This window comes from Pelobates fuscus, chromosome 5 (assembly GCF_036172605.1).
Source record: "Pelobates fuscus isolate aPelFus1 chromosome 5, aPelFus1.pri, whole genome shotgun sequence".
NCBI lineage: Eukaryota > Metazoa > Chordata > Amphibia > Anura > Pelobatidae > Pelobates > Pelobates fuscus.
Genome location: NC_086321.1, coordinates 354,761,903 through 354,775,951, shown reverse-complemented (window position 1 = coordinate 354,775,951; position 14,049 = coordinate 354,761,903). Strand labels below are relative to the sequence as shown.

At 40.7% G+C, this 14,049-nt stretch overlaps 1 protein-coding gene across 1 annotated transcript in view; it reads right to left on the bottom strand.

The window, feature by feature from the left end:
* The window catches only part of LOC134611756 (fibrillin-2-like), a 146,633-nt gene that overhangs the window by 73,429 nt on the left and 59,155 nt on the right, over nt 1–14,049 (bottom strand). Inside the window, exon 5 of the mRNA XM_063455964.1 lies at nt 4,071–4,166. Within this exon, the coding sequence (XP_063312034.1) occupies nt 4,071–4,166 (96 nt within the window). The remainder of the gene's footprint in view (nt 1–4,070; nt 4,167–14,049) is intronic.

Here is a 14,049-nt window from a genome sequence, read left to right as displayed (position 1 = left end):
CAGACTGCATATGAGTATTATTCACGAAATGTGAATTGTCAGGAATTTAAAGAGAACTCACAATCATTTTAAATTGTTTAGCTAAAATAGTGAAAATCAGTTTCAGCAAATATGACATTGTTACTCACTGAACACTGTGTAGGATTTAAAATTAATTTCACATTTTAGATTAAAATAGCCTAAACATATAACTGCCTTTTCATTTTGAAGGGTTATTCAATAAAGTGAGAAATCAAAGTGAAATGTAAGGTTTAAAATAGCCAAACTGTCACAATTCTCTAAATCAGCTAAGCTTTCAGTTTGGCTGCTCTGGCCTTAAATTAGAAATTCACCTTGAATTCACCTTGAATTCTCACTGGTTAACAACTCGGCTAAAATTTAATTTGAATTCACTGTGAATTCTCAACAATTCTCATTTTAAACTTAAAGGGGTATTTACTACAGTGGAATTTGAAAGTGAATTCATAGTGAATTTTAAATTTAAAGGGACACTAGAGTCACCAGAACAACTACAGCTTAATGTAGTTGTTCTGGTGAGTATAATCATTGCCTTCAGGCATTTCCATTGCCCTCTAGGGACACCTCCAAGTGGCCATACCTCATATGGCCACTGGAGGTGCTTCCTGGGTCAGTGCTGCACAGTAGACAGCACTGCCGTTCAGCGTCTCCACGCTCTGCATAGAGACGCTGAATTTTCCTGATAGAGATGCATTAATTCAATGCATCTCTAAAAGGAGGCGATGATTAGCCAAAACTGTGTTTGGCCCAGCCCTCATCCCACCTCTTTGCCGATTTCAGCCAATCCAATGCTTTCCCTGTGAGAAAGCATTGGATTGGCTAAAAAGCGTAAATTCTGATGATGTCATCAAGGAGGCGGATCAGGGCGGGGCCAGCATCGGCAGACCCACGTGGTGCTGGAAATAAGGAGAATTTTAACATTTTCTAAGGGTGCTACGTGGGGGGGGGGGGGGGGGGGGCAAGCCACCTAAATGGTGGATTAAAGTCTATAGGGTCAGGAATACACGTTTGTGTTCCTGACCCTAATTAAGGCCAAAACAGACAAATTTCTTAAAATTAGCTTCATATTCGCCTTTGTCCTAAAATTTGAAATTCACTTTGTATTATTACTTTAACGCTGCAAATGTTGCTGATGAATTATTCCGATAATTTAAAGATTTCCTCAAATTCAGCTTGTGAAAATATTCCACATTGTCTACATTGTATCACAAAACAAATTCTTTAGATACAGAATTTTTTTTTAAAATTTCAATCAGTAAATTATGGTACATTAAAATCTGAAAGATTTGCCGTTTAGTGAATACAGAATCTGGACATTTTGGAGAATTAATGGTGGAATAGCGAATTATAGTCCAAAAAAAACTTAAAAAGTTAAGTGGGATTACATTTGAAAAATTTTCCTAACATTTGCAATTCATGCGCCAAATCAAAACCGTTTTCACTTCCCTGAATAAATACGTATACATTTAATTTAAATCAGTCAGCATTAAATATATTAACCAAGCAAAAAAAGATCATAAGAGATGTAGAATATCAGGTTCTGTTTCAGACTATATTATTGTAACATTTTAAAGAGCAGTTAATGTTACTGACCATATGCCTTACGTTAAACAACACACGGCATTTTTTTTAGATCTGTTTGTATATGAGAAATCAAACCTCTTCAGATTATTTCTGAGCATGGGAAAATGGTATGGAAAATTTCCCATCCCGTTGCCGTCTGTAACCATGAGAATTTTCCTTAGTTCGTTATTATTTTGTGGTACTTTCTAACAAATGATTTCCTCAATATCTGGATTCCAAAGTTGACATACTAGATAAAGTGCCAAGATGAACCTTGAAAATTGTAGGGCAGGAGACAGACTTGGATGGAATCGTAGCATATGGATGCAGATTACTAAATGTCTGGAGTTGGCGGCCATACAAAACCACAAGACCCATGTTCAAAACCAATTAAGTCTGGCCAATCGTAGATTTAAAAATCAAAGAAAAATATGTGGAAGCATTCTGTAAAGTTAATTTTGTTTTGTTGCAGGTGAATCAACTCTGAGTCGGAAGAAAGATTTGCTTATGATAATAATGTAAAAAAGGGTCATTTCTGTAGCTAACACAAAATACTTTTACCACTTTTTTCTAACCAGTTATAGATTACGTTGAAATTTTGATGTGGTTCGCAGTTCGATTTTATGCCAAACCAACATTTTCATGGTTTTAATTCCAGAGGCACAATGTTCCCCAAAAAATAACATACCCAAACAGGGAAACTGAAAATCAATTAACAAAAGAACAATTGGTCTTGTCTTTCTCATTTCAAGTCATATGTGTCTCTTTAAATCTCTCTCCCCTCTTTCGCAGTTTGTCCCTACATCTCCTAACCTCAGCTATGTCTTCTCTCCATTCTCCTGCAACCTGTGTGCATAGGTATATATATATATATATATTTTTTTTTTTTCTCTGTTTTATTTTTAACGTTTGTTTATTGTTTGTCTTTTTTTATTGCTTCTTTGGGAGTTTTGAGGGATATCCTTTAAAATATACATCACAGTTAAAGGGAAATAGTTCAAAATGATGTTACCATAGCCAGCAGTGTTTTTTATTAGAGGTGAAAGAACCAGAACACTCTAAAACTCACTAAACACTAACGTCAAAGCTCACAAAATGTAATATTAAAAAAAAAATAACATCTAACTCGGGCAAAAATAATGGGGATTTAGTTACACTATATGATCGTACATAAGTCTGCCACAACATCAATGTACCCCAATTTTGGTAGGTCCTGCTCTAGCAACCTAATGCCTACTCTTATGTGATAAACCCACTTACTTGGGAAATCCATTCTCCCGGGGCTATCGGCAGTACCAGGTTTATATATAATAGATATTTACATTTCAGTAAAAAGTCAAATGTAATTCTGAGAGGAATTGTTAAATTCCCCCCATCCCAAGAACTTCCATAACTCCATCTAGTTTCAATCTGTTGATCCATTCTCTGCCTGATAGTGCTTCATTACTCATACCCTACACTCATTACCCAGTGGTGGTAGATGGTGTTTAAATATGGTAAGGTGCTAAACTCTATTCCTGCAGTTGACCTCTGCACCCTGACTTGTTGGGGCTGTGCTCAATTATCATTATGAACTTAGCTCTTGACTCAAGCAGACATCATGCTCTGTTCAACACTATAAAACTATAGAAGAAGCATGTATGTGGGAAACAACAACCACTTTAAAGAGGTCCAACTGTTATCCAATTACAGCCCTAGAAGACAGAAGTATTCACTTTTATATTTTAGGTTATATGGAAGCTGAAGGCTCAACGCAAAGTCAAAGGGTGATATGAGAAACCCTGTAAGAGCAGGCTAAGTATGTCTGAGAGATCTATAATCAGAAAACAAGGTCATTTTGTAAAAATAATGTACTTGATTGGTTGTTTAGCTTCTCAGCAACATCTAAAACCATATATAACAAAGAAGACAACTTTAATCTTCATTTTATTTTTGTTTCGGCATGTAGGTTCCATCATAATAATCCACAAACAGTTGGTCTGTTATATGGGTAGCAGAGATCCACTACAGTTTTACATGCAGCCATATAGCTCTTTTCTTAACATTATAAATATAATTAAATTCTAATCAAAGAGCCTTCATGATCAGGTCCACCTCGTCTCTACCTCTATTCAACTGTCCTTTGAGTTTTGGATAAGGGGAGTCACATATAAACAGAGACCCTTTGAGCAAACCAGACATTTATCTATCAATGTAAGAGAGTTGTTATTTATGGCCCTGAGAGAAGTAGTGTCTGTCGCCCTCATTAGATGGATTTGATGTTCTCTTTAGCATTTTAAAAGTTTGTTCCCACCACTATTCAGAATAGGAAATGAGGGTAATAAGAGCAAAGAAGTGATAAGGGCCCCGCAAAAATAAGAGAACAAGAGGTCAGTAGAGTCCTCCGAGAATGCAATGCATTTATTGTTTCTGAAGCAAAATAATATTTTTATTTTACCAAATTTACTATATTCTCTAATGCCTAGATATTAATATATAGTATTACTTACGTTGCCCACAATGAGTTCCAGTGTATCCTTTCTGGCAAGTACAGGAGTCTTCATTACAGCTGCCTCCGTTCATGCAACGCACATTGCAGTTCATCACTGAGGAGAGAAGGACAGAATTTTAGATCATGTCACCTTAACTACCAGTAAACTGATTAAATATATATCTGCAGACTGGTAAGGCATAAGACATTTATGATTTTTGATTAAATTGAAAATATTTGAGAAGTGAGCAAGAAATTCAAAATTTCTTAGTAGGTAAAATCGGAAAATTAAAAAATTCTGCAGTTGTGTTTCCAGCTCTGGTTCTGATGCCTAAAATGTAAAATTCGAGGGCGGGCCGGGCCGCCAAGCCGACTGGAAGCCATCTGCACTGGCTCCAGTTCCAAACCCATGGAAATCACATAAAACGATGGTACCGACCGACCCAAAGCCTGATATTCTAACGCCATTTAACAGAGAATATCCCCAGCTTCAATCCGATATCTGGTGGGCACCCACTGCACACCAGATGAGCTAAAACAGCTACCCTCGGCCTACTAGCCGCCATAAGCCTAAACACACGCGGCTGCCGAGATGACTCTTAATGCGATGCCAAGACGGGAAACAATCTCACAAAGGAAACCTGGACACGAGCCCTACCGCGGCTCGGAGCACGGCCCCGCTCCCCCCCTCAGCCGGCGGGGGTTATCCCGGCATGTGCAGCTCACACAGCGGCGGGGGTTCCCGCGTTGGTGCCACACAAGTCTCCTGAACTTGCAAAGGCTGTCTGAAAAGCAGCCCGCTAGCAGACATGGACGCTGATGAGGAGGGAAGCCTACACTAATCGGAGGAAGCAATTGCACGCTGCTCTGGGGATCCCGAAGGCAGCTGCCACACGAAAGGACCCCTGGTCGCCCAGCTACTGAGAGAAGTCACAGACCCAGCCTTTGGGTTCGGGGTCGGCCCAGAGGAGATCTGCTCCCGACACTGTGAGCCCTGTGGGACGGGGATACACCTACCTTTCCGGTATACTGGTCGCCGTGAGGAGGTAGACCCAGTCCCAAGTGTGTGGCCGGCGCTCAGTGGGGCAGCTGGATCCAAACACTTCAAGGAAGCATATGCGGTGCTAGGGAGGTGCAGGAGTTGGCCGGGGCATGGACTCTTGAGGGGGGGGTCTGGTGCACTGAGCCGGACTCTGAGTGCCCACAGTGCCGCAGAATGCCACGCGGGTAGGTTGGGCCTGACCTGGGGAAGACTGGTGGAGGATAGACAGCCTAAGGAACCCTCAACAGCAGGCATGACAAACTCTCCCACATACCATTGTTTACTTTTTTGTTGTTCCACTCTATAGTCATATCTAAGGCATGTCATGGAGTACTCCTTACTTTATCCACAAATAGCCTTTACCATGCTGTCAGTTTACTATGTTTTACCCTATCCCATCTAGCAATGCATCTTATACACATGTCTATATAATCTTGTGAATTTGCTCCACACTACTGTTGCTGCTATAGACGTGCCAGCCTAACTTGTTCCACAATTTAAAACAAAATGTGCTGTTTCACACGCCAGTCTTAAACATTGTATGCTAAATTGTAAGCTGTACAGAGTTCAATTAATGATGTTTTATAATTACTCAAGCGAGAATCTACACTGTTGAAATACTAATCCAAATAATGTAAAAATGTGCCTGACTGACATATGTCACAACCTGTATAGCAAATGTTTTCTAAACTTATCCTGATGCCGCTGTTGTGGCGCACCAGAGCAGTATGTTACTATTGTGCACGACAAAAATAAAGAATTAAAAAAAATTTAAAATTCCTTGGTCAATTGTTGTTTATCACTCGTTAGTGAATAACCCTGACAATGTTACAGTCTAGGTTTTTGGCATTTAAGGAAAAATTGCAAAAATGATAGCAGTATTGTATAAATGTTTTGGAAAAAATCATTTATTTTTCTTGGTAGATAGTGATGACGCAAATATCTGTATAAGGAGCTTATGAGATGTATTTATCACCTCATGACTACGAATGATCACTGAAATGTGAATGATCTGTCCTTATGTGGGCCAGAGACATACAGGACACAGGGGGCATACACATCTGAATTCCATTATACTATCTGTTGCTATGAAGCTGTGTGATTTATTTACTGACATGGGGAATGTCTTGAAAATTGAGAAAAGAGCTGTAAAATAGGCAGAGCAAGGCCCCATGTAGGGATTTCTGTGAAATAGCTGAGGTAATAATTGTCACCCTAAATAGAAGGTCAGTAGATTCATATACATCCCCTACTGTGGCGAAGACCTAGTTACAGGTAGTTTTTTTGTTCGTTTGTTTTTTAGTGGTAATGGAGCATGAAATGATTCTGGGTACTGTGTTCTCCGAAAACGACAGTAAGAATTTGAGTACGAGAATTTCACTAAAGCAGACTGATTATGCAATTAAAAGTAAAAAATATCGATGTTATTCTAGGGGAAAATGCAAGGATTGACACTGTTCAACTGTATGAAATCCTATACTGATCAATACACCGAACACTGTAGTGAGAGCAGGCGCCGTTGATGAAACATATTACAGACTCATTGCCTATCAAAAATTCAGTCTCTTTAAAAATTGTTCAATGCCTGCATATAACAAAAATGATTCAGTATTATTGTGCTTTTTATTACTGGAATTTATTAAGAAGTTAACACTCTAGTACTCATCATTTGTTTTAAGAAGTAAGTACTCTGGTACTCATCATTTGTGTTAAGAAGTAAGTACTCTGCTACACATCATTCGTGTTAAGAAGTAAGTACTCTGGTACTAATCATTTGTGTTAAGAAGTAAGTACTCTGCTACACATCATTCGTGTTAAGAAGTAAGTACTCTGCTACACATCATTCGTGTTAAGAAGTAAGTACTCTGCTACACATCATTCGTGTTAAGAAGTAAGTACTCTGGTACTAATCATTTGTGTTAAGAAGTAAGTACTCTGCTACACATCATTCGTGTTAAGAAGTAAGTACTCTGGTACTCATTATTTCACTGACCACAGTTTCCCATTCTGTGAAGCTTTTACCCCAAGGTTTTCTTGTGAAAAAACCACTGGTAACCCAGAACTAGGTTCATTTCAAAAGTTGCTTAAAAAATATTTGCAGACTGTACATTGTGATTTCTGTAGTCTACGGCCACAGTGGTAGCAGATGTTACCTGTTACTGGTAGTAACTGACAAGTTAACCGCACAAATGTAACAATTCCCAAGGCACTTATAGCAACTAAATTCAATAAAGTGACAGCTCATAACAGTTGTAACAACCACAGGATGTTTAGCAGTTTTATAACGGTTGGTTAGATATTTATTTATACTAGCTCACGCAAGTACTTGAAAGAAGAGATCAGATAACATATGTATATACGACTTAAAAAAACCGGAAAAAAAATAACTAAATGTATCAAAAGTGGTCATTTACTTGGTCACAATATTAAAGGACCATTATAGGCACCCAGACCACTTCAGCTTAATGAAGCAGTCTGGGTGCCAGATCCATCTAGGAAGAGAAACTGCTATGTTTACATATGGGTTAATTCAGCCTCTAGTCGCTGTCTCACTGACAGCCGCTAGAGGCGCTTCCGCGCTTTTAACTGTGATTCTCACAGTGAGAAGACGCCAGCGTCCATAGGAAAGCATTGAGAAATGCTTTCCTATGGACTGACTGAATTGCCGCGCATGCACATTCAGCCGAAGAGGGAGGAGAGTCCAGAGCACTGAGAGAGCCCGGCGCTGGAGTAAGGTAAGTGTTTAACCCCTTACCCCCCCTTCAGCCCGGCGGGAGGGGGGCCATGAGGGTGGGAACACCCTCAGGGCACTATAGTGCCAGGAAAACGAGTTTGTTTTCCTGGCACTATAGTGGTCCTTTAAGCATAAAATGTTTAACTATTGGAAATACATGGGACCATTTAAAAGGTTACTCTGACCATCATAATAACCAATACTGTAGTGGTAATGATGAGAGGCGTACCTAGGCCCAGTTCCCTGGTAATGGGTCTCCAGCAGGCTCTGAGGCGCCTTGGTGGTCAGATGACGCTCTTCTAACTTTTGCGTAGTACCAGAATCTGGAAACTGCGGTGATCTCCCTTCATTGTCTGAGAGTGTCAGCTGACCACTCTCAGCCAATTACAGCAATTCTGTGCAATGACAGCTAACTATTGTCACAAGCAGGCTGATGGGTAAAATTCCATTCCGTGCACTGTCTCATTAGCCACCATGACTGATGCAAATCACTGAAGTGGTCCTGGTGTTTAGAGTGACCCCTTAATTTGTTTTATTTAATCTAATCTGGGTTCACCAGAAAACATACTTACTATAAACTAGCATCTTTAATGTTAGGCTATAGTGAGATACATACCACCAAGACAACCTCGTAGAGATCCAATGACAACCATTGTCTCTAGATAATCTGAGTCAAAGAAAGAAACTTCGCCCTGTTACCACCCAAGTCTTAGTTTTGTGAAGAAGACAATGGAAACCCTAAACTTTAATCTCGATCAACTAATTCTATTCAAGGTATGACGGAGAATTTCCAAATATTTACTAGAATTCTAACTCACAACTCTCTTTCTGTCCTATTTCCATAATATTTTCATAAGAATATTGATTTGGACCTAGAACAATATGACTTGTTGGCTATTTAATATTCTTTGAAAATTATTTTGTGAGCACACCCTATCAGAGTTTGATGTAATTATTTATCTGTTGACAGGAAAATCAATTCAAAGAGAGTTTTGTTTACACATCATGTTGATTGCAGTTTTTTTTGCTATTTTTTTCTTGCGGTTATTGGGTTTATTATTACTGTATGTGGTTACTGGACCAATGCATATATGATGTTTTTTTTTTTTAATTAAAATGTGGTTTTGGCTTAGTCTTGCAATGATTGCTGTGCAGTAAAGGACATTTATCACTACATAAACACAACGTTTTTATTCTGTTTTGTAGTTATGGAACTTTCAAAGAAGTTTCAAAGCAGCTAAGAGCAGATCAGTTTTCAGTTAAGTGGAACTATTTTGTATCTTCTAAATACGGTATCAATACACATAGTTTACTATGGCAACGCTACGATGCTACACAGTGCTGGTGCTTACGGGAATAGTATATTCTGTCTGTACCAGGAGGAGAGGCAAGTTAAACTAAAGTAGACAGTTCTGTGTTTAGTTTGACAATTTTGGCCTTAAATTTAATATTCAATTTTGGCTTCTTGGTAATTTTTACTTTAGTGAATTAATCCGATATTGACTCACTGTTGCACTGTTTTACAAGTAACTGGGAGAAAAAACATACAACCTTCCCATTTTTAGGAAATTAAATGGACGGGTAGAGTGAAAAATAGAAAAGCTTAAAAAGGGCAAATTAAAATTAAATTACAGGATTCAGAAAACTGGTCTCCTGTAAAATATTTTAGCTCTGTGCTGTCCAATATCGGTATAGAATTTTTTTTATTTTGAATTGTAAAATTACTTAAAAATAAACATATCGGCTATAAAAAGGCTTAATTAATAATAAAAAATGGTAAATTAATATTGTAGAATATTACCTATAATTAAGAATTGCAACATGCCATTGTGAGTAATTTATAGCCGATTAGAGCATCTTACTTAATCGGTAGATCTTCTTCAAGTCTGTACCATTAGTACGGTTTTATTGCAACGAGGGACTGTGTCATTATTAGGAAGGTTTGACTTAGTAACAATAGTTCTCTTAACAGGGAACGTTGGAGGGAATGTTGCAAAATCTTTCACTATAAGGAACTCCCAAGGTGGGTAGTCAGTGGAAAAAGAACATAAGGTTTAAAAGGATAAAAAAAAAGGTTTTAGAACAGGTTGTTGGTTCAGCTGTGGCCCAATACTTTCTCTAAGACTAAAATAATCTTTTTCTTTTTATACATTCCAAAAAATACATATATATTAAAAAAAAAAAAAAAAAAAAAAACTTGGCTGGAGTAGGTGGAAATTGTCTGAGCCAAACTGTTCCCGAATCATTGTGAACACATTGAGAAAATCACATCGGTTTAACCATTTCACTATCACAATTATTGCTTAAAACTGTGTTTCCTTACCATGTTCTATTCTTTAATTTTATATGTTGTAGGATGAAAGAATCAAATGTGTTTTATCAATCTGGTGAATTCTATAATGAGAATGCACTTAAAAACAATGATATGGGGGCGGGGTCGGGCGGCCATGCCAGCAGGTCAGAAGTCAATACAGCTCCAGGGAAACTCGACTAATAATGGGCAAAAAACCCATCAAACTCAGCTTGGAACTCCCTGGGAGTGCAATATACCTGGTCCTGGAGTGTCCCGGTGCAGCTGGAGCACCTGATATCGGGTGGGCCGGGTCCTGTGAGATGCTCCGGGGCTGGGGAGACTGAGGCCTACCTGGGAGGGGAGTGGGGCAGACGGCCGCTGCCTCGCTCTCCACACCGGCAACGACTGAGAACCGCAACAAATCCGGGGTCCCGGGCCCCGTTTAACGCCCCCCTCTGGGCTGACGGGGGTTATCCCGGCCCCACAGGGCAGGCAACATCCTGGCAGTGCTATTGGGCAACTCAGCGCCGACAGCTACCACGCGGCCTTGACAAAATGGCCGACAGAGATGCACTTAACCTGTAAACCGCTGAAGGAGAGCTCCCACTGGACGCGGCCAGAGCTACGACCACCCAGGGCATTTAAATGCAATCACAACGAGGCAGCAAAGGAGACCTGCGGTTCTGCCAACTACCCAAACTGCAAGCAGACCTACTCACCAGCAGAAGACCCAGCACCTACATTAACCAAGCGCCATCTGCAGCGGATCCAAAGCAGCCCGCAACCACAGACCCATGACCAAGGCTGTGACTTACCCAACAAGTGAGACAGACCTCCTCACCGGAGCTACATCCCCCTGCACTCATGGACCACCGAGACCCCGCAAGGCATCTGCTGACGACATCACTATCAGGCAGCCGCGAGGACTCAGAGACTGTACTGTTGAAAAACCACAACCTCAGGGGAACTCGACAAATACAGCTCCTGCTTCAAGCCCACACAGGGAGATGGGTGATTACCTTCCTATAGGGACTGTCATATCCTTCTATAAATACGACCTAGTCTCAATGGCAGGTGATTATTTCACTATGTCTTATTACATATTTTCTTGCAAATGTTCTATGTCCTTGTATTGTGCTCCCGACTATGGCGCGAAACAAGTTTCAGCTTAGCCTACTTTGCATAATAGTTTATTGCCTATTTAATTGTAAGCTGTCAAGGCACATGTCTTAGTAGACCTACAAGCTTAAAATGCCCTAGCCTGTCACATGGGTTAAACTATACCTAATCCTGTACACATAGAATCGATAATCTTCAGTAGCCTAGCATGTCCTATACACGTAAAACTCACAATTACATTATTGTCACAGAAGACTAGTCTTACACTATGATATGATCTGTTAGAAAAGCAATGCCATAAACCTTACCATACTCTTACACGTAACTAAATCTGTCATAGGCACGACTAGCCTAGCAAGTTTAATACGAACTACTAGTTACACAGTCTGTTATTTTCATGTTTTTTTTTAAAAAATTGTGCTGTCTAAACTGCCACACTTTGAAATGTTATGAAAACGCCTGCAGCTGCTGTCGTGGCTTTGCACGCTTGGTGTTACTACATGCACAAGTAAAAATAAAGAATTAAAAAAACCCCCAAAAAAACCCAATGATATATATATATAGCAGCCACACTTCAGGACACAGACCTTGTTAGGTTCCATATGTACCTGGGATTTGAGGACAAAGAGGAACTCCATTACCCCATTTCCACCATGTCTACAATACATTATCTCTGCCCTCTTGGTCTCAGAATCCACATTCTGGTCCTCGATTAGCAGAGTGTCAGTTAGGTGAGCACTCCAGGAAGTGCCTCTAGTAGCTGATTGACAGCCACTAAAGGCAGTCTCATTCATAGTAACGAAGTCCACATACAGCCATGCCCTTGCCCTTCCTTATGATGCCCATATCATTCTCTCCTCAGTTATAACAATGCTCCTCAAGAGACATACACCCGACCTTATACAAGCCTCCACTGCCATGTCCATAACATGGGCCACCTATACCACAGCTCCCCCAAGCCATGAATATTCCAGGCCACCCAACAGTCCTGTTTTTGGTGGACAGTCCCAATTTTGGGATCCCGTCCCACTTCAGTTACCCTTTGACCCATATCTGGAGACACCAGGTAACAGTCCCCAGGTAACACATGGCGTTCACATCCTTAGATACGTTTATGTGGGGAGCAGTCAGTAGGACAATGCAGGGACCACTGCCGAAGCCATCATTACAGCAGGTGACTGAAACATTGCCTGTGTGATATGTTTCATTGAAAGGTCCGTTGAGATTAAGAACACTGAGTGCCCGGACTTCTGATTTTGTACACATAGAAATACAGACAGATATTTAAACAGACATACATACACAGACACATCCATCTTTGCTCACAATCAAAGCTTGCTTCCTTCTTAGTTCAGTACCAGGAAATACATGTCCCAGCCTGCCTAAGATTCAATTCACAGCTGCTGTTGTCATTATTTTGTATCCCACTATTCATATCTTCAATCCAGGAACATGACTCCCATTAATCTCAGAAAGCCTGGTGTATGTTCCTTTGCAGCACTAAGGTGAAAGGGATTCTATAGTGTAAGGCAGGGGTGCCCAAAAGGTAGATCCCCAGATGTTGTAGAACTACAGCTTCCATGATGCTTTGCCATTCTAAAGCATGCTAAAGGTATGCAGAGTATCATGGGAGTTGTAGTTCTACAATATCTGGGGATCTACCTTTTGGGCAGCCTTGGTGTAAGAAATAAAACATTGTATTCCTTACACTATAGTGCTGTCCTCTGGTTCTCCCCTTCCTTGCGGCCCACTACCCCCCAGCATGTAAGCCAAGCATGTCAAACTCAAAGGCTAGCAAGGGCCAAATAAACACGGTTTAAGTTTATGTGGGCCGCAAAAAAAACAAACTTCAATTTTCACCCCCTCTACTAAACTTCAGCCCCCCCCCCCCCGTCTACTAAATCCCAGTCCCCCCTCATCTACTAAATCCTAGCCCCCCCCTCTACTAAATCCCAGCCACCCGTCTAATAAACCCCTTCCAACAAGCAGTGTCCAGAGTCCGGCCTCTAGCATACCCCCAATGGCCCCATCGGCACCTTAAAAAAATGGATCCTCCTGTTACTCCTTGAAACCCTCACACATACACACACACACTGACAGACACACAGAATCACTCCGACACACACATACACTCACAGACACACATTCACTGACAGGCACACAGGCTCCCTCATAGACACACACAGATACACACAGACTCACTGACAGACCCACACATACTGACAGACAGACAGTCATACACACAGATAGTCATACACACGCAGCCAGCCAGACACACATACAGCCAGACACACAGCAAGCCAGACACATACACAGCCATAAATCTATACACATAGACAGCCACACACACACACACACACACACACACACAAATGCATATAGACAGCCATGCACACAGACAGCCATACACCTATACACACACAGCTATACACCTATACACACAGACAGCCATACATACAGACAGCCATACACCTATACACACAGACAGCCATACACCTATACATACAGACATCCATACACATACACAACCATACACCTATACACACAGACAGCCATACACATACACAGCCATACACCTATACACACAGGCAGCCATACACATACACAGCCATACACCTATACATACAGACAGCCATGCACATACACAGCCATACACCTATACTCACAGACAGCCATACATACAGACAGCCATACACCTATACAAACAGACAGCCATACATACAGACAGCCATACACCTATACACACAGACAGCCATACACCTGTACACACAGACAGCCATACACATATACAGCTATACACCTATACACAC